Consider the following 20,464-nt stretch of genomic DNA (forward strand, 5'->3'; position numbering starts at 1 on the left):
AATAAAAAAGCTAAAAAGTACAGTGTGCAAAAGTATTCAGCTAAGCTAAGTATTCAGTATTCTACCAATTGCATTCAGAAGTTGCCTAAAGACTTCTTACAACTAAAAGAAGTCCACCCATGTGTTTAATCTAATTGTTTAGGAGAATATTGAGAATATTGGGGAGTAAACAGCATCATGAACTCTAAAGAACCTGATCCTGACACCAGACATCAGGTCAGGAATAAGGTTGTGGAGAAGTTTAAAGCAGGCTTAGGCTATAAAAAGATTTTCCCAAGTAATTGAAAAAAATGGGGGATTGAATACTTTTGCACACTGCACCTTTCACTTTTTTTTAACTGAATATTTTGAATCATGCATCATTTTATTTCCACTTCACAATTGTATACCACTTTGTGTTGGTCTTTTTACGTTAAATTCCAATAAAATAACGTGGTATTATTTTAGGGCCATATCCCCATAGCCCACCCCTAGATTATAGTAATCAGCACCAGTAGTCGGTTCAGAAGTTCTTTTTATATTGTTTTTTTTTTTGCTGTTATCCCTGTAAACGTGTCTACAATCATTCAGCAAAATAGCCAATTGAAAAAAAAATAAATGTATAACTCTAAAAGCAGATCTCTTCAGATCACTGTATTATAAAAAGTGCTTCAATCTTACAGACAGTTCCATCCTCTTCTATCCTTTTTCTCTTTCTCTTTCAGGGCTTCTCCAACGTCAGTCTGGACAAGGTGTATTTTGGCGGCGCAAACATAAGTGGCTTTCAGATAATCAATCCTGAAAACCCGATAGTGCAGCAGTTCCTGCAGCGCTGGGACCGGTTGGATGAAAGGGAATTCCCTGAGGCGAGGAACACTCCTCTGAAGGTGAGGCTTTCTTTCACGACCATAAGCGGAAAAAAGAAGCTCCATCTTCACTCCTCTCTCGCATCGGTTCTTTTTTCTCTTCTCCTGTCCTCTTCTTCTCTTCTCTCATCCCACTCTCCTCACCTTTGCCTTCTGTTCCCACCTCTCGTTCTCCTTCACTCGCCTCGTTCCTCCCCCTTCCCTCCCAGCCGTCGATATATTGATGGTTCAGTCCGAGGCTGCATTTAAACCAGGGCCTCAATTTACATCTAATTAAACAACAATCAGGAGAGAAATACATTTTAAGTGGCACTTCATTAAGTTTAACCATGGTAGAGTCAGGAGCCTCCTCTCCTGTCAAACTGGTAAACGTATCCAGGATAAAGTAAGTTTAAAGTAAGTTTTAGACCCATTATTCATACAGAACTCTTCAAAGTAATACCTGCTTATATTTTTTCTTCGTTTTCTTCAATTTATGCATTTTTCCCTTCCCTTTGATTTTTGAAACTAAAGAAAGCAGCCTGCCCCAACACCTCTGTTCTTAAATATCCAGCCTGACTTTGTGAGACTTTGTGTGCCTGAGCCCGATTTAAACCCAACATTTTTTTAGTAAGTAGAGGGTTAAAACTAAACTTTTGCAAAAGATTTTCAGAATGTTTGAATGATCGAAATCTGTTTAGAATGATGTTAATTAACATTGCAACACTAAATAAGCATAGACCTGTTATTTAATAAAAATGTTAAGAACAGATCTCCAGAAGACAGCGATCCTAAACATCGGTAAATTCGGGCAGAGAATCGAAGCTCTAGTAGCAATCCAATTTTTTGTTTACAACAATACAGCAAACAAAACTAACATTTGCTGGCTGACAGACAGCATAGATTGTGGGCAATTTGTTAAAATGACTATTTTGTTTCTCTCATTATAATGATGCACCACTTTATTAAGATCAGTCAAAAGATCGGGCATAATGTCTCCCAGTGCTTCATCTTTCAGAAGAAACTTTTACATCAACAGTAAACAGAATAGTAAATAAAATAACACTGATGTTCCCGTAAATGAGCTGCTGGAGCTCCTCCGCCCCATACACTGTCATCGTAAGCCTGAGCCTGATTTAAACCCAACATTTTTTTAGTAAGTAGAGCGTTAAAACTGAACTTTTGAAAAACATTTTCAGAACATCTAAATGAGCAAAATCTGTTCAGATTGATGTTAATTAACTTTGCAACACTGAAGAAGTATAGACCAGTTATTTAATAATGAATGTTTATTAAGAACAGATCTCCGAAAGACTAAAACATGAACAATGCGAACAATGATCCACAACGATCCTAAACATCTGTAAATTTCGGGCAGAGAGTCTAAGCTCTAATTTTTGTTCACTACAATATATCAAACAAAAAAAGCAATGTTTGCTGGCTGACAGACAAAATAAACTGTGGGCAATTCGTTGACTGCACTGTTAAAATAGTAATCCGCCTTCAAAAAGTCTTCAAAGTAATTACGGTACTGGTGTAGGCTAGTCTAAAGATGCTAAAGTTTCTTTTTTTTGTATACCATCACCTGCTAACATTTTTTTCTTCATTTTTTTATGCATTTTTGCATTCTGTTTTTCTCTAACGCTACCTCAAAGAATGCTGTATGTTCCCTCTGATTGTTTAAGCTAAAGAAAGCAGCATGCCCCGACACCGCTGTTCTTAAATTGGCCGTCGAATCAGAGCTGCGAGAATCCCTAAGTAAGCTTTGAGGAAATAAAAGAAAACAAAAAGCGCCGCTCGCCGCAAATTAGCGGATGCCAGAGCGCTGCGAGCCGGGTGTGTGAGACGCGGCGTAATTACAGGTGTCTCCCCAAGAACAACAATAGCCCTGAAACCTCGCTCCTCACAAAGCTAAACATTTTACATTTCACTATAATTAGAATCCAATCCAATCTATACAAAGCAATAGCGATTACAGTGCGCTGCGTTCTGATTATATGTGGTGATACATTACAATGCAATTATAGCGTGTGCAGCAGTGGAGGATACAGAGCCTCACAAAGGAAAAGGACAGCTTGTTGTTTGAACCATAAATATATACTCATTATATACTCATTCCCCAACAAAGCTATATTAAACAGATTTGTTTTGGACTGAGAAGAGTGTGGTGTAATTGGCTGTCACTCATATATACTCTCATTGACAAAACCACCATTTGGTGGTTATATATATATATATATATTTATAGGTATAAGTTTGAGTAAAATGAACATTGTTGTTTTATTTTATGAACATTTCTCCCAAATTACAAATAAAATTATTCTCATTTAGAGCATTTATTTGCAAAAGAAATTAGAAATGTCAATACCAAAAAAAGACCTCAAATAATGCAAAGTTGCAAAACAAGTTTATATTTATAAAGTTCAGAAGAGTTCAGAAATCAATATTTGGTGGAATAATCCTGGTTTTTAAACACAGTTTTTTTTTCATGCATCTTGGCATCATGTTCTCCTCCACCAGTCTTACACACTGCTTTTGGATAACTTTATGCTGCTTTACTCCTGGTGCAAAAATAAATTCAAGCAGTTCAGTTTGGTTTTGAGTTTTCCAACTTGGTAAAATCATAAAATCAATGAAACTCGTCATTTTAAGTGATCTTTTATGAAAAAAGTCCTGTGAAAGTCTCACTATTCAGATACTATACGAACTTGTATCCTGCATGCTAAAGCTAACTCTATGCAATTCTAATAATTAACACACCTGGTTTGATTCCTGCAGGGCTCACTAATGAGCTCTTAATCTACATGAAGTGCTCTAGAGCGGGGAGTGCGTGTGTTTGTGCAGTGGAGGAGGATCCTGTGGATTTCTGTACAGTTGAATGATGGGAAATCGTCTCTCTCTCTGCAGTACACTTCCGCTCTGTCCTACGACGCCATCCTGGTGATAGCCGAGGCCTTCCGGTACCTGCGGCGCCAGCGGGTGGACGTCTCGCGGCGAGGCAGCGCAGGAGACTGCCTGGCCAACCCAGCCGTACCCTGGAGCCAAGGCATCGACATCGAGAGAGCCCTGAAAATGGTAAGATCTGTAGTTTTTTACCTCTTTATGCTCTTTAAAAGGACTCACTGTCACTCTATGCCTGTTCTGTCTCTACATACATTTTTTTTAAATAATTAGTTCATTATATTCAATCTAAGAAATGTTTACTAGTTTAGAACAGCTTTTCTTATATACACCTACTATACACTTAGGAGACATTTCCTATTGTTCCTGGTGGAGTATCCAATGGAAGGCACTGATCAAAGGCCCAAACACTGAGCTAAACAATTGTCATCACATTGTTTTTTCACCTCTTTTTTGATAAACCAACTAATCCAAGTGCAATACTTACTTTTGTTATAAGTGCTTTTTCTTTAAATTTATATAATATAAAACTATATTAAGATTTCCTAAGTAAATATTAAACAGGGGGCTGAAAACCCTTTATCAATGATCTCTGGCTGATTTAAACCCTGACAACAGTCAGACGTCCATTGCTATCTTGGCAATGCAGTTGCACCGTGCACTCTCAACATGCGGACACCCTTGCTTTTTACATGCACAAGGACGTGCCTCAGTGTGCATATCCAACTTTTACATCAACAATAACCAGAATACAAAATAAAATAACATTGCAGCGTGAATGAGCAGGTCAGTTTCCTCTGCTGAGATGCAGAGAAGCACTGCGCTTGTGAAATAGCAATCCGCCAAAACTCTTTAAGGCAATGGCAAGTCACAAGTTTATTCCAATGTTTTTTGATTTCACGTTTGGCCCAAAATGAACCACACCCATGATTAATAATTTAAGAGATTTAGTTCATGCCTTTTGTGCATTTCAAGCCGTGCAAGGTGAGGTGTACTTTTCCCGTCGTTACGACAGCAAAGACACACTGACACGCCCTAAATCAAGGTGCTGCATGATGCACTTTTGATAAATCACCTAAAGGTCACTAAAATAGGGCCCCAATTCTCAGTTTTGCCTAATATTTCACTGTTTTTATGGCTCCAAGTTTTATGTGCTCAGTGTTTATGTCTGCTTCATCATCCACCCGATTAATACCAACATAACTCTCGCATGCATATGTATGTATGTTTGTATGGATGTACATATACAGCCTATATTTTTTAAATTTATGGTGGGGTGAAAGTGTTGGTTGAATATTCTGCTGCTTCATAAATGAACATGCCCCTCGCCATATCCATAATCTGTTCCTCTGCAGTTCAGCTCATCAGATTGAGTTATTGGAGCGAGCTCTGCTGTAAATGACTCTACTCGCCGTGGCCCCGGAGACTCTGAGCTCTAAACATTATTTCTCTCGGTTTATTCCTCACGTTTTCCGTCGGCAGGTACAAGTGCCGGGGATGACGGGGAATATCCAGTTCGACAGTTTCGGCCGCAGATCAAACTACACCATCGACGTTTACGAAATGAAAACAGGAGGACCCAGAAAGGTACGAAAACAAACAAGATCCTCAAATCCATCCACACATCAGGATAGATCTCAAAAAGAGAGCGAGAGAGAGAGAGAGAGAGAGAGAGAGGGGGGAGAGAGAGAAAGAGGGGGGAGAGCGATAAAAAGAGAGAGGGGGAGAAAGAAAGACACGGAGAAAGAGGGGGTAGAGAGTGAGAGAGAAAGAAAGAAAGTGGGGAGAGAAAGAGAGAGAGACAGAGAGGTGGAGAAAGAAAGAGAGCAAGAGAAAGAGAGAGAGGGGTAGAGAAAGAATGAGAGGGGAAGGAACAGAGAGAGAGAAATAGAAAGACAGAAGATAAAGAGGGGAATATTGAGAGAGAGAAAGGAGAAGATAGGGAAATATGGGGGCGAGAGATTGAGAGAGAAAGAGATGAGAGAAAGAGAAAGGGTGGGGAGAGAGAGGGGGACCGAGAGTAAGAAAGAGAGAATGAAAGACAGATTGATGGAAAAAGAAGTGAAATAATAAGAGAGAGAGAGTGAATAAGAGAGAGAGGGGGATTGTAAACTCAACACTATCCTTTAAAAATGTCTTTATTTTACTGTACGCTGGGATGTAGAAACAAGAAACAACTCTAACATAGCTAGCATTAGCATGCTACCGTATATAGCGTGCAGTTTCAGACATGCATTCGTCAGAAACACTTCTCCTATCAAATCTGCTAGCGCTATGCTAACTACTACACTCCTTTTATTACAAATTGTCTGCATTGATGAGCTAATAAACACTAATACACACGTAGCTTTCCGCAGGTACAGCTCAGTCAATCGCGAACTGAAAACGGAATTAAAGCCCCTCCGTATTTGTTTCTGCAGAAGTTTATCGCTGAAGATTTAGCCCAACAGGAGGAGCATTATGTGCAGCCGAATGACATTTAAGCAGCGCTCTCCTGACAGTTTATTCTTCTCTCTGTCTGTCTGCTAAGCTGAATTCTGTAAACACAGATTTGAGAGCTGCTCAGGGCTTGTTCGGCACGGAAAGCTACTGCTTAAAACCGTCGTCAGCCAGACGTCTCTCTCTCTCGCTTCCGTTTAGCAACAGAGAGGAAGAGAGAAACAGCAGCTCAGGAGCTTAATGCCGTTTTAATGAACACCAGAGTCTTATGAGAGTATGCCTTCATCATAGCTTTATACCGTACTGCCAGCCCCCTTACCTCCAGTGTAGAGTCAGATCATGAAATAATCATTTTAAAGGCGGATAGAAAAGAGAAAAACAGAGAAAAAGAGAAAGATAAAGATGGATAAACCCATACATTGTTTGAACTCAAATTAGTTCAAAAATCTGTTTTACGTGTTTTGAAATTGGATATTTCTAAACTATACTCAACTATTTTGAGTTAGTTGAACATTTGTGGGCACAAATACTGTACTATTCAAACTGAGATCTTTGAGTTAAACTAAATTATATAATAACTGAGTTTAGTCTTTCTATATTTTCTATTGGCTTCTGTCACAATTTATTTGCATACTGGGCGTGTCCAACAGTTTCTGACAGACACTCACCATCAGTGTGTAGTGATTCCCCCTGGGCTACCTTACAATTAAATCAACTTCCTCTTTAGTTGTTATAACTTGATGTTTTAATTTATGCTAACTCAAGTTTTCATTCCCCATTACTTAACTTTTTTAAGGCAACCGGTTTCCTCAAATTCTTTAAGCAAACTATATATATTCATATAAAATTACATATAAAAGTTAAATCAACTTCCCCTTTAGTTAGTTGTAATAACTTGATGTTCTAACTTACGCTAACTTACGTTTGCGTTCCCCATTACTTAACTTTATTAAGGCAACCGGTTTCCTCATATTTTTAAGCAAAATCAGTTGTAATAACTTGATATTTTAATTTATGCTAACTCAAGTTTTCATTTCCCATTACTTAACTTTATTAAGGCAACCGGTTTCCTCAAATTCTTTAAGTAAATTTAACGTATCCAGGTTTAAAGTGTGGAGGGGGGGACGTTGTTTGGGTTGGGTTTGTGGGTTTACAGGATTAAATTAGCATTGCTGTGGCTCAAACTGTGTCGATGATATTGTGATAATAACAGAATCTGTTTTCCTCTTTGCAGATCGGGTACTGGAACGAGTTTGAGCGCTTTGTAAATATAATGGATCAGCCGTACAGCAACGATTCGTCCTCAGTGGAAAACCGAACAATTGTGGTCACTACTATTATGGTACACGTTCCATGACGTTTTAAATGTGTCACGTATTCTGCCACTCAGGGTCATGGTGTAGACTCCCTTCTGTCCTGGGCGGTTAGAAGTACATTTCTTTTTGAGTTGCTTTCCATCCACTCACTACACGTTGAAACAGTCGAGGCGGGGTTAAAAGAAAAGAAAAAAGAAAAGACAAGAGGGAGATAAAAGAGCGAGTGTTTCAACTGTATCCGTGTGGGTGACAAAGCATTTTGATTTTCCATACTCCAGTGGCCTGTCGTAGCAGTGACATCACAATAACGGCATAATGGTACTGAATGGTAATGATTTTTTGTTTACGTTGCCATCATCAAAAGTAGACATACAGTGCATACGTAAGTAAAGACCTGACTCCACTCATCAAGTAAATGGTCAATGACGCGCGGGATAGACCAACCAGCGAAAAAGAAAAGGAAAAAATAAAGAAGTAAAAAAGCAGCATAGAGATTGAGACGGTGGTTCAGTGGTTTCAGTGGTTTCGATGGTTTCTCTCGATCAGGTAGAAACAGGAGAATCTGAAGAAGTTTGGGGACGAGTGCAGACCTATAGCCTCCCACTTACCCCGACTCACATCCTCACATCCTCAGATCCTCAGATTCTGTTTTACACTGAGCTGGAGGATTGCTCTGTGCTGAAGAATCAATCTGTCCTAATGTCTCTCTGACAAAAAAAATCTAGTCTAAAATCGCTCAGCCTTTAAATTCTCAAATTCAAATAATAAGAAAGAAATGCATGCTTGCAAATGACAAGAGGTGGAAAGATACTGAAAATTTAAAATTTATTAAAAAGAAAACTCCATTGATTTTTGCATAGTTTGCATAGTTAAAATTAGAATTGAAATGTAAACAGTATCATTGAGATTAATTTGCTTGTGAGTACATACAGCTCTGGAAAGTTTCTGAATCAGTTTCTCTGATTTTGCTATTTATAGGTTTATGTTTGAGTAAAATGAACATTGTTGTTTTATTCTATAAACTACAGACAACATTTCTCCCAAATTACAAATAAAAATATTCTCATTTAGAGCATTTATTTACAGAAAATGAGAAATGACTGAAATAACAAAAAAGATGTAGTGTTTTCAGACCTCAAATAATGCAAAGAAAACAAGTTCATATTCATAAAGTTTTAAGAGTTCAGAAATAATCAATATTTGGTGGAATAATCCTGGTGGTTTTTAATCACAGGTTTTTTTTTCATGCATCTCGGCATCATGTTCTTCTCCTCCACCAGTCTTACACACTGCTTTTGGATAACTTTAGGCTGCTTTACTCCTGGTGCAAAAAAAAATCAAGCAGTTCAGTTTGGTTTCACACACTCATTAGTGTGAAGGTAAACACACTCATTAGCTAAATTAGCTAGCTACCTATCTCACTACAGAAGATATTAACCACAGCTTTAAGGGTACTTTTACCTTTAACATGTTCTTTATGCTATGCATGCTGTGCTAACTATACCTAAATAAAACAATAAATGAGAAGGAACAATGCAGTTGTTCACAGTGACTAGTGAACTAGCTCACCAGCTAATCGCCTGTAAATACCTGTAAATATTCTATTAGTATTTTAATTATAATGTAGATTTTAGATGGAATGAGATCAGTCTGTGTTAAATCAGTGCTTTCCTCCTCTGGTAAAATTAAAAAGGCAGTTTGTTCTGTCAGTGAATTTGAGCTGGATGGAAACAGGGACACAGAGAGTCTGAGAATAGACGAGGTGAGAGGACACATTCAGCACAAAGCAAACAAACCATCGCTAACCCACTGGCAACCTAATTGTCTCTGACTCTAATAGGGATGCTCTCTCTGTGTGTGAAGCCCTATTGTTTGGTAATGATAATGTGCTGCAAAAAAGAAATACTAGAAAAGCTGCCAAGCTGCTGCTGCTGCAGTGGAGTTTCCAATAGAGAGAGAGAGAAAGAGAGAGAGAAAGAGAGAGAGAGAAATGCTTGCTCAGTTTTCTCTGCAGAATTTTCTATGTCAGAAAAAATATGTTTTTTGAAAAATGATTTTTTTTCTTTGTTCTAACGATAGGCTTTATTTATTTGATTAATTTATGATTTGTTTTTTTTTTTTTTATGTTCTGCCAGTATGTTCAGTATGTTCTTGTTTCCGTTCTTCTTCTTCTTCTTCTTCTTTGTTTGTTTTCTGTTGGAATGACATGTCCCTCCCGCGCTACTCTGCACCGTGCCTGACTTATGTTCCTATGATGGACTGATCCGTCTCCAGTCACTGCCATTTACTTTATGAATCGGACGCCCCTTTCCCTTCACATGAACCCGTCCATCCACCCCATACCTCACCCTCCAATAAAACACGGCCGATGCTACTCAGCCCCCACAGTGTAGACCAACAAAACCCACCACAGAGCATGAGCATGGGAATACACTACCATTCAAACTGATGGAAACTGTATTTTTCTATATATATTACTATAAAGCATACCAGATTATAGGGGTACTATAATTGAACATCTATTTTTTTGGTCTATTTTTTATATATAAGGTGCACCGAATTATAAGACACTCTAAAGAACAGGTCAGAATTCATCAGGTCTAAGCTAACTACGTTAAATAAAGATAAGCTAAGTAAACAAAACTGTAATAAGAAATTGTAAAAGAAAATATGTTTAATATACACAGATTTCTCTCCTAAAAACTGTTTATTCGGGTGAGTAAAGTACATTCATTTATATACAGTAAGATAAGGTTGCCGAATTTCTCCAGCACTAAGGGTTGTATCATTAGCATTAGCATTAGAGACTAACTGCTAGCTAGCGGTTTGTCCCACGTAGCTTGTTTTAACATGGTAAATGTGCAGACTACCCTTCAATATACTTAGGGCTGAATGGTGAAAGAGCTAAAGCTTAGTGCAATTAGCAGGTAATGCTTATTCTGCTCCAGCAGTGATAGCCAGGGTTAGCAGCAGGCTACAATTCGATATAATTGCCTCTAACTGCAAAAGAGCTAGTGTGCTTAGCGAGCAGTGGTAATGCTGCTCCAGCAGTGCTAGCTGGGGTTAGCAGCAGGCTACAAGCCAATAATACTCCCCTCTGAACAGAGAAATAGTGGTTAGCAGCTAATGCTAATGCTGCTCCAGTCTCAGTGCTGGAGAACTAAACTGAAACTCCTTAATACCTGACTGGTAAAATTCATACATAAGGAGCACCGGATTATAAGGAGCTCTGATGATTTTTGGTAAAATTAAAGGATTTTAAATAAAAAAAAACAATGGTTATCAGTAATGTGTCAGGAATTAACATAAAAGCATGAAATTAATATGTTAGTCCTGCACAGCTTTAATATTAGTATGTAAGCCGTTGTAGATAAGCACAGATTTAGCAGAGCTGTAAATGCTTTTTAAGATGATATAAAGATTGAAGTTAATGAAAGAATTAAATTAAATTAACAAAGGATATATGAAGGATTTGGCTCCAAAATGCATCAAAATCCCATCCAAATTTCCATCTGTTTTTGTAAAATAAGTTATTGGGAGTTAATTCATGATTTATGTAAATATTACATGATGATTCATCCTTCATTATCTGCCATCATTAGAGAAAATTAGAGAAAGGAAAATATTTTTAATTATGTTAAATGAAGATTTTATTACAGTGAATGTGAGCACTGTAATGCTTTTGGGAATGGAGCTCTCTGTGTGTCACTGATTATTTTTCATTCATTCATTTTTAATATGCTTGTTGTTAAATATTGAAAAACGCACTGACGATATCATTTAGTGTCTTATTTAGGGAATATTTTAATGATATTATGAGCTATTATTTAGTCAGTTGCGTATACAGTATTAACAAGAAAAACAGCAGTGAGTGAATTTATGGACTATTAGTTCTTGTTTGGTATCTCACTCTTAAAATTATGATAAAAAAGTTTAAAGGATTGTGGACACTCCATTATATTAGTTGATTCATGCATAATAAAGTGTCTACATTGCCGACACAGATGTGCAAAGCAAGTGTAGGAGCGACCACTGTATTACTGAGATGAATAACACTAACTTAAGAATAGCGGCAATCGAACAAAAGAATAGGGGCAAGATTCATTTAATCGCGTCTCAATTCTGTTTCATTCAAATTCAATTTTAAAGGTCTTTAAAGGTCTTTTGAGCCACTCGAAAATCTCCCTCAGAGCAAAAGGAAGAAAGAATAATGATAAAATAAGGAACATAATGGAACTCTATGAGTAAAGTAAGAACAAGCTGTGAGTTTTAGAGAGAGAATGAGTGCTATTTAATGAGAGAGTTTATGTTCAGTATTATTGTAAATGGAGATATTTAGTTTGGTAGATTTTCCATGCAGTAGAGTTTAGATTCTCTGCCCAAACCCAGATAATCTAGAATCTAGGAATCTGTTTTTTGAATGCTATTTTTATTTTATACAAAGTTATGGCATGATAATGCCAATATAGCAAAATAACAAATTAAACTGTGTTTTGAAATAGATTTTGTTCATTTAAACAGCCCAAAAATGTTGGTAAAAGCTCAGTTTTAACGCTCTACAAAAAAATATCGGGTTTAAATCGGGCTCGGGCTCATAAAGCCTAGAATCTAGTTTTAATGTTAATACAGCAAGATATTCCAGAGTTGAATGGTAGTGTTTGATGGTTTTAAAAAGAGAAATAGAAAAAAAGAGTAAATAAATGAAATATGCTAAATAAAGGCTTACAATTTTTTTCGTCATGTGCTCACCATGGTGGTTTTAGTGGGGGCTGGGTGCATCAACCAAGGGGTCCGGCTGTTACCGCTCACTGGTCTCAGCCCCATGACCCCTCTCTGCTTCTTCTGTCTCTGTGTGTGTGTTGTCTGTCCGTCTGTGGGTGTATCTGTGTGTGTGTGTGTGTGTGTGTGTGTGTGTGTGTGTGTCGTCTGTCTCTCTTTGTGTGTGTGTGTGAGAGAGAGAGAGAGTGTGTGTGTGTGTGTGTGTGTATTAAAGACATAGAGGGCTCTATCGTACACCTTGCCAAAGGGTCATTCTGATACTCATTGCTATATTACACCCTGTTAACAGTCTATGTTCACAGTGTAGGTGCGCCACTGACTGAGTTAAACCGTGACAACAGTCAGCAGTCAGACGTCCATACCTATCTTAGCTACACAAGTGCGAAGACAAGGTTAAACACACACAAGGACGTTTTGAGGTTCACATACCCAACTTTTACATAATAATAAACAGAATACACACTAAAATAAACACCTTCACAGTGTAATTTTTCTTGGCTAAGAAGCGCAGAAACGCTGCGCCGTTAAAATACCAATCACATTATGTCCAAAATTAACCACACCCATGATTATTTTGGGAATAAGTTGCCTTTTGCAATTCGTTTAGTGTGTACTTTTCCCAACGTTATGATAGCAAAGACACACTGACATGTCGTAAATCAGGCTGCACCGTGTACATCAGATGTCTCGCTTATAGAACATTATAAAAGGGCCCAGAAAGAGATAGAGAGCCACGGTAAAAGTGAGGAGTGAATGAGTGTGAATGAGTGCGAGTCAGTGCGACTGCCCAGCACGCCTCCTTTTGCATGCTCTTGATTGGTCGGCTGTCGTTGGGCTCTGGTGAGCGGCGTGCACGGGTGACAATAAACCAGCGTGTGTTTGATTAACAGGAAGCCCCGTATGTGATGTACAAGAAAAACCATATGCATCTGGAGGGCAATGACAAGTATGAAGGCTACTGTGTCGATTTAGCTTCAGAGATAGCCAAACACGTGGGGATTAAATACAGGCTGTCTATAGTCATGGACGGCAAGTACGGCGCCCGCGACCCCGAGACCAAGACCTGGAACGGGATGGTGGGTGAACTGGTGTATGGGGTGAGTGTGAACTTTTTCTTTAAATCTTTACTTATTTTCACTAATCTGCTCTTTTCCCTTTATTTATTTAAACTTTATTTAACCAGGAAATCCCTTGGGAGGAATTTTCAGTTTTATAAACGTTTATATAAATTTTATATACATAAAAAAAAACATTTAGAATAAAACAGTTGACCTCTCCATGCTCCGCCCACTTCTATGGTTATAGCTACTGTTGTTAGATAAAATAACAGGCAAGTACCTCTCAATCAAGCCAAAATAGAATAATGGTTCATAAATAAAATGGTTCATTTGTATTAAACTCTCACCTAATCTGGTTTTATTTGAGTTCAAATTCTATTCATTTGTATATGTTGTGTCTGAATGCTTATATTGTTTTGCATATCAACAGCCACTACTAGTGACCACTGTGACTTCAGGAAAGGCACTTTTATAGGACTTATTATTTTTGGATTATTTGTATGTTATACATTTATCCTTGATTTAAAATATGCTTCTTACATTTTTAGGAGCAAAATCTACTTTTACGTATTCGATTTCCGTTAAGATCTTTAAAACACTCTTTACCTTTCCTATTTTTTTCTGTCCTGTTAAGTTTTCATTTATTTATTGCAATTATTATTCTAATTCATAGTTGTGTAAAATTACTGTCTAAAACAGGGATGCACGATGATATCAGAATTATATTGGCATCGGCTGATAATTTTTTTTTTTTTTTTTTTATGGCATTGACCGATTTGGTCAATATTAACACTGATACTAACACATAATCACAGTTTTTTTCATGCATCTTGGCATCATGTTCTCCTCCTCCACCAGTCTTACACACTGCTTTTGGATAACTTTATGCTGCTTCACTCCTGGTGCAAAAATTCAAGCAGTTCAGTTTGGTGGTTTGATGGCTTGTGATCATCCATCTTCCTCTTGATTATATTCCAGATTTTTAAGTGCTCTCCTATTTTATTTCCAGAGCTGTATATACATGTGTAAAGCAAAGAAAGGTCATTTAATAAAAGCTACAGATTCCAGGTAGCATGATGTCACTTTTTTTTTGCATTTATTCTCCATATTAACGCTGTTTTCTCAAGCTACGCCCCTTTAAGCCCGAGACTGGTTTTGAGATTGTGTTTCACAACCCGTTGCTTCACAGCAAGCAGCACATCCATTCATCTCAGCACTCCAACATCACAAAGCCCCTCTATAGCACTGCAGCAGACCTGCTGTTCCTCCAGCTTTACATACGTTCAGGTGCTCCTGTGCAGTAAATGCAGGCAGACCCTGGCGAATCATTCCCTATATTCCCCCGGCTGATGCTCCCCGCGACCAGGGGCTGTATACAAAATGCATGAGGGTCGGCTTTACCTCATCTGTTCAATTTCCCCAACCATCAGCCGGAGAGATTGCCTGGTTTTGAAGTGCTAACGGTCAGAATTAGGCTGAAAATGAGGGGGAAACTGCACACGGGGGAAAGAGAAGAAGAAAAATATTCTTATTAAGCCTCTGGCTGGAATACCTGCAGCGCTATCGCCGTCCAGACACTCACAACTAATGGTTGCCGGTGTGGTTTGACCATTTGACCGGTAATATTCATTTGATTCTCCTTGCCTACCAGAGGTTACCCTCACATGCTGCTTTTTATGGCTTATTTGTCCTCAGTATTGATTAGAACAGTGAGAGCAGCATTAGGATGGAGCTGTTATCACACAGCTGCCCATAAGAACATCTCTCATCTCTGATTTACTTATTAATTACTTATTATTATTATAAATCTAGCTCTGGAAAAAAAATAGTAGAGCACTTAAAAAATATTTATTTAATTTTACCAAATTGAAAACCTCTGGAATATAATCAAGAGGAAGATGGATGATCACAAACCATCAAACCACCAAACTGAACTGCTTGAATTTTTGCACCAGGAGTAAAGCAGCATAAAGTTATCCAAAAGCAGTGTGTAAGACTGGTGGAGGAGAACATGATGCCAAGATGCATGAAAAAAAAAACTGTGATTAAAAACAACACTGACTCTTAAAACTTTATGAATATGAACTTGTTTTCTTTGCATTGTTTGTTAATTCAGCCATATAAATGCTTTAAATTACAATATTTTCGTTTGGAATTTGGGAGAAATGTTGTCTGTGGTTTATAGTTTATAGTAAATAAACTGCATTTATTTACTAATTTATTGATTTATTGTTTAGTTTTACCAGTCAGGAAAATATGCGCCTATTTTCTCAGGGTCTTCTGTTCTTTTTATTTTTTTATTTTCATTTTAACAGTCACAAAGACGCGCAACAAGATGCCTTCCACAAATCAATACTTTGGAACAGAAGCTGTTATTTGATGAGTCACTTAAACTCTCCTGCCGGTAGCGTCGTCTATCCGTCGGCTTTCTTTTCGCTTCTTCTCTTTTTTCCTCTTCACTTTTTCTTTTTTTACAAAGCAGCACCGTGTTAAAATATTACCCCTAAGCATGTGTTTTGGTAGCACTGCATACGCTTGAGGGAGAAAACCAAGAACATTGAGCCGAGTAAAAAAAAAAAATTCAGATGAAAAACAATCCTCAGTTCAGTGAATGTGGGTCGATCCCAGAAGGCACCATCAGAAAGATGTTGGAAAAGGAAAATCGTGTCGGACAGATGCTGAATTTTGGTTCGGAAATGAAAGTCACATAACCAGCAAGCCCAACATTGAGTTGACATCAAGTTTAAACTGTAGGCAAACATTAAATTTTTTACATACACACTAGTAACACCCAACGAACTGCTCTGCAACACCCTAGCAGCCACCCAAAATTACATAGGGCTTACCCCAACAATCATATGTAGCACTTACTCAGCAATACCTAAGCAACCATGAATAAATTAATAAATAAAAAAAATCCCAGCAAGCTACTCCCGCTTTCATTCAGTATCCAGTCAATTCACTTTTTATTTTAAATAGTCTGATGTTTAGTTAAAAGTGCTCTTTTTCACATCGGCTCACTGGAGTTACTCTTTATTTATATAAATCATCATGACGCCTGGGACCACAGTTCATTTTTACAGACATCTAGAAAGAAAACACAAGGAGAAAATAAGTGCAAACTAGTGAGATAACTAAAGTTAGCAGCGAGCTAACTAACATACTAATGTTACCAGGGAGATAAGTAATCTTAGCAATGAGCTAGCTAACACACTAATGTTACCATTTAAAGAACTAAAGCTAGCGACAAGCTAGCTAACCTTAGTGTTGAGTTAGCTAACACTCTGTCACCAGGGAGATAAATAACTTTAGTGATGAGCTAGCTAACCTAAGCAATGAGCTAGCTAACACACTGTTGTTACCTGAGAGAGAACTAAAGCTAGTGACAAGCTAGCTAACCTTAGCATTGAGTTAGCTAACCTTAGTGATGAGCTAGCTAAAATATTAATGTTACCAGGGAGAGTACTTAAGCTAGTGACAAGCTCGCTAATCATAACAACAAGCTAAATTACACACTAAAGTTACTGGGAAGAGAACTATAGCTAGGAACAGGCTAGCTAACCTTAGCAATGAGCTAGCTAACCTTAATGACAAGCTAGCTAACCTTAGAAACAAGCTAGTCAAAATACCAATGCTACCAGGGAGAGAACTATAGTTAGTGATGATCTTGCTAATCCTAGTGATGAGCTACATACACACTAATGTAACTGGGAGGAGAACTAAAGCTAGCGTCGAGCTAGCTAATCTTACTGATGAGCTGTTTGGGTGTAAATTGTGATTGTTTTCACATTTTATAATGAATGAATGAATTTTTATTTTTAAATCTTAATCTGGTCTTGGCCTTGACTTTAACAACACTACTACCAACACAGAAGGTCTAAAAAGCTTCTTTTCTTCTCCAGCAGCTCATCTCTCTCAGTCTGTGAAGAACACAGTGAACTCAGTGATGTAGATCTCCTCTGTAGGTGTTCTCCACAGCGCACATGTGTACACTGCATATTTAAAGCCCGAAGTCAGAAAAGATGATCACATGCGATTATTTATCCACAGTTCTGGAGGAAGAGATCTGAAGCATGTTTCTGCCTCACCGATAAATCACTTCTGCTCGACGCTTAATTAGCTATTTATATGCAAATGATTGTATGATTTATTGAGACGGTACACCGGAGTCCCTCTCTCTGCTCAGTACCAGACAAAAGGAAATGAATATTTGCGGCAGGGATTTTATAACTACCGCTCACCTGCCCAGGTTCCCTCACCTCGTCCTGCGTTATTGCATAACTGATCACTTCCTGAAGATCTGGAGTCTCTTTTTGACCTCACGCTCCAGTTCTGCAGAGATTCAGGTTGCCAGATCCAGCCGTCACACCTCCAACTCCCCGGCTCCCACAGCGGCAGTTTGTGACGCATCAGTTAGAGAAGTGTTAGGGAGATTCAGAGGGTTCTGCTTAAGCTGAGGAATCGCTCATACAGCACTTTTTCTAACTAATGATTTTTCAGCATCATTTTTCGTATAACTCCATAATCATTAGGCCAAAGTTTCCGACCTCATCCAAGGGTCTTCCAGCAGTGTTTTTTTTTTTTACCATTTCAGACCCTGCATCCATTACAATGGACATTAAGTATTTTCTCCTTTTTAAAGTTCTGTTTTATGTTGCACATAACGCACCAGCCAATTAAAAAAATGTTTAAAAACCAATAAAACAGTAGCCCTGCCCACTACAATTTCCAATACAATGAGTATAATATTAGTATAATGCTTTTGTTACGTTGCATTATTTTTGTTACATTATTTATTTTGTCATATATTTCTTATTTTATACAAAATCCTGGTCCTGGTAAATTGTGGCTTAAAAATAGATACATTTTTACATATTTATTAAGTTTTTGAAACTATGTTAACATTTATTGTGTTGCAGTAGTAAATTCATGAAATACGTACAGAAAGATTTTCTGTGTTTTTGTGATATTGCCAAGAATATTGGTATCGTAAAAAAGGCTTTAAAATAATATTTATGGCCCTAAAATATTTATCAATGTTTAACCTCCTTTACAACATGTCCAGCTTTGCAACAAACAGCTGAAAGATCATATTTGTGGGCGAGGTGTGGAAAAGGTCAGCTAAAGAAAGCTAATGTTGGTGGTTAGCACAGCGTCGTTTCTTCCATTAGTTATCCAGATAAAAGATGAGCAGCTGGAAGCCGCTGTTCCGACAGCGGAGGTCAGCATAAGGAGCTCGGCTCGAGCCGCTGAATCGTTTCTGAAAGCTCAGCTTCCATTTATTCGCTCCGCAGTCAAAACCACTTTTATGCTTTGCACGTCTTTTCTGCATGCTCTGAGGCGGTGGATGTCCTGTTTTTCAGTGGGTGGAGGGGAGGATGGGGGGTGGAGGAGCTGCATCTCTGCTGCGTTGTTTATTTATTATTTTATTTACAGTATATTTATAATAGGTTTTGCACTGTTAGGCAAATGTACCCCAGGGCAAAGGCAAATCTTTTATTTTCTATTCTAATCTGAATCCCCTCACCGCTTTTGTTTTGCTCTACCCCACATATTAGATAGAGGCTGTGAAAATACTGCATGACCCCGTTTTTAGCATTCAGGCTAACACTCTGGGGCGAGTTCATCTGATGAGCTCATTCCAGTAGAGAAGATTACCCAATCCAGAGAGCGACTTAATTTCAGCTGTAAACAAGATCATCACAGATTAAGATCTTTTCCATTTTCCACTTCTTTTTTTGTAATCAAATATTTTTATTTCAACAGAGTTTACAAAAATAACCAAAACATTGCCCAAAGATACCTCCATTAGCTTCTTTACAACTCTATTACAGAATTATTACAGAATTATTACTACTAAATAATAACAGCAGTAGTAACAGTTTTACTACTGGATTCGAAATGACCATTAGGCGTATATTAAAGCCATATAACATACAGTATCTAACGTAAACTTCCTAAGTTCTCATCAATTTTTTCTCAACAAGTTTTGTACCAGGATGTCATTACATGGACATTGCACGACTAAATCTTGTGGATTTTAAGCATTACATAAAAGCTTTCATGTTTGATAAGAAACGTTACTAAAAAAAAAAAAGAAAAAAGCATAGTAGTAATTCTAATAGAAAATATAAAAAATATATAATTAAGTAAATCTGCTAATGTCAAAATATAATGAATAAAATAAAATAAAAAATGGCTCTTTCCTGAGCTTTTAAATTTAAAAATCAGTATTTTTATGATTACAAATCATCCGTTCATGTCCTTCAAACTTTTAGTTTTGTTATGTTTGTTGCCTATTTTAGTTTTTTTGTCTTTATTATCAAACCTGCAGAATTTGGGTTGATTCCTGTTACTGATCTGGAATAATTAAGCTTTTTTTAAATCCCTCAAATTTTAAGAGAAATATGTATATAAGTGTTTTTACTGCATAGAAAATGGGTTTTGTATCATCTAAACATGTAGCCACAGGTCAATGCACTTTATTTATTTTTTTGATGCTGATTTGTATTTGTGGTGTAAAAAATGCTAGGATGCTAACAGAATGCTAACAGAATGCTAATGAAAGTTGTTGTTATTGATGTCTCTTTTCCTAGAGGGCAGATATAGCCGTCGCACCGTTGACCATAACGCTGGTCCGAGAGGAAGTGATAGACTTTTCCAAGCCCTTCATGAGTTTGGGAATCTCCATAATGATCAAGAAGCCTCAGAAATCCAAGCCGGGCGTCTTCTCCTTCCTGGACCCGCTGGCTTACGAGATCTGGATGTGCATCGTGTTCGCCTACATCGGCGTCAGCGTGGTGCTGTTCCTCGTGAGCCGATTCAGCCCCTACGAGTGGCATCTGGACGAGACGGATGAAGCCAAAGACCCCCAGACTCCTCCTGACCCGCCTAATGACTTTGGGATTTTTAACAGCCTGTGGTTCTCTCTGGGGGCCTTCATGCAGCAGGGCTGTGATATCTCACCAAGGTTGGTGGTCTCGTCACTATTTTATTACCATACTTTTCTTTATTGTATACTAAGAACAGAAAAAAGAGTCAATCTGCCCTGGGTCTGGGTATTTTAGTATATTTGTGTTTTCCTGTGGTTAAATGTTGATTGCAGTGTTTTAGGGCCTGAGCACATTGAGTAATTGCAGTCCATTTT

At 37.8% G+C, this 20,464-nt stretch overlaps 1 protein-coding gene across 5 annotated transcripts in view; it reads left to right on the plus strand.

Annotated features, from left to right (window-relative positions):
* Positions 1-20,464, plus strand: part of gria3b (glutamate receptor, ionotropic, AMPA 3b) — a 184,665-nt gene that overhangs the window by 119,073 nt on the left and 45,128 nt on the right. For all 5 annotated transcript variants that reach the window (XM_049484373.1, XM_049484374.1, XM_049484371.1 and 2 more), the window contains exons 6-11: positions 705-866; positions 3,732-3,899; positions 5,208-5,312; positions 7,399-7,506; positions 13,150-13,356; positions 19,914-20,287. In XM_049484373.1, the coding sequence (XP_049340330.1) occupies positions 705-866; positions 3,732-3,899; positions 5,208-5,312; positions 7,399-7,506; positions 13,150-13,356; positions 19,914-20,287 (1,124 nt within the window). The remainder of the gene's footprint in view (positions 1-704; positions 867-3,731; positions 3,900-5,207; positions 5,313-7,398; positions 7,507-13,149; positions 13,357-19,913; positions 20,288-20,464) is intronic.

This window comes from Astyanax mexicanus, chromosome 10 (assembly GCF_023375975.1).
Source record: "Astyanax mexicanus isolate ESR-SI-001 chromosome 10, AstMex3_surface, whole genome shotgun sequence".
NCBI lineage: Eukaryota > Metazoa > Chordata > Actinopteri > Characiformes > Acestrorhamphidae > Astyanax > Astyanax mexicanus.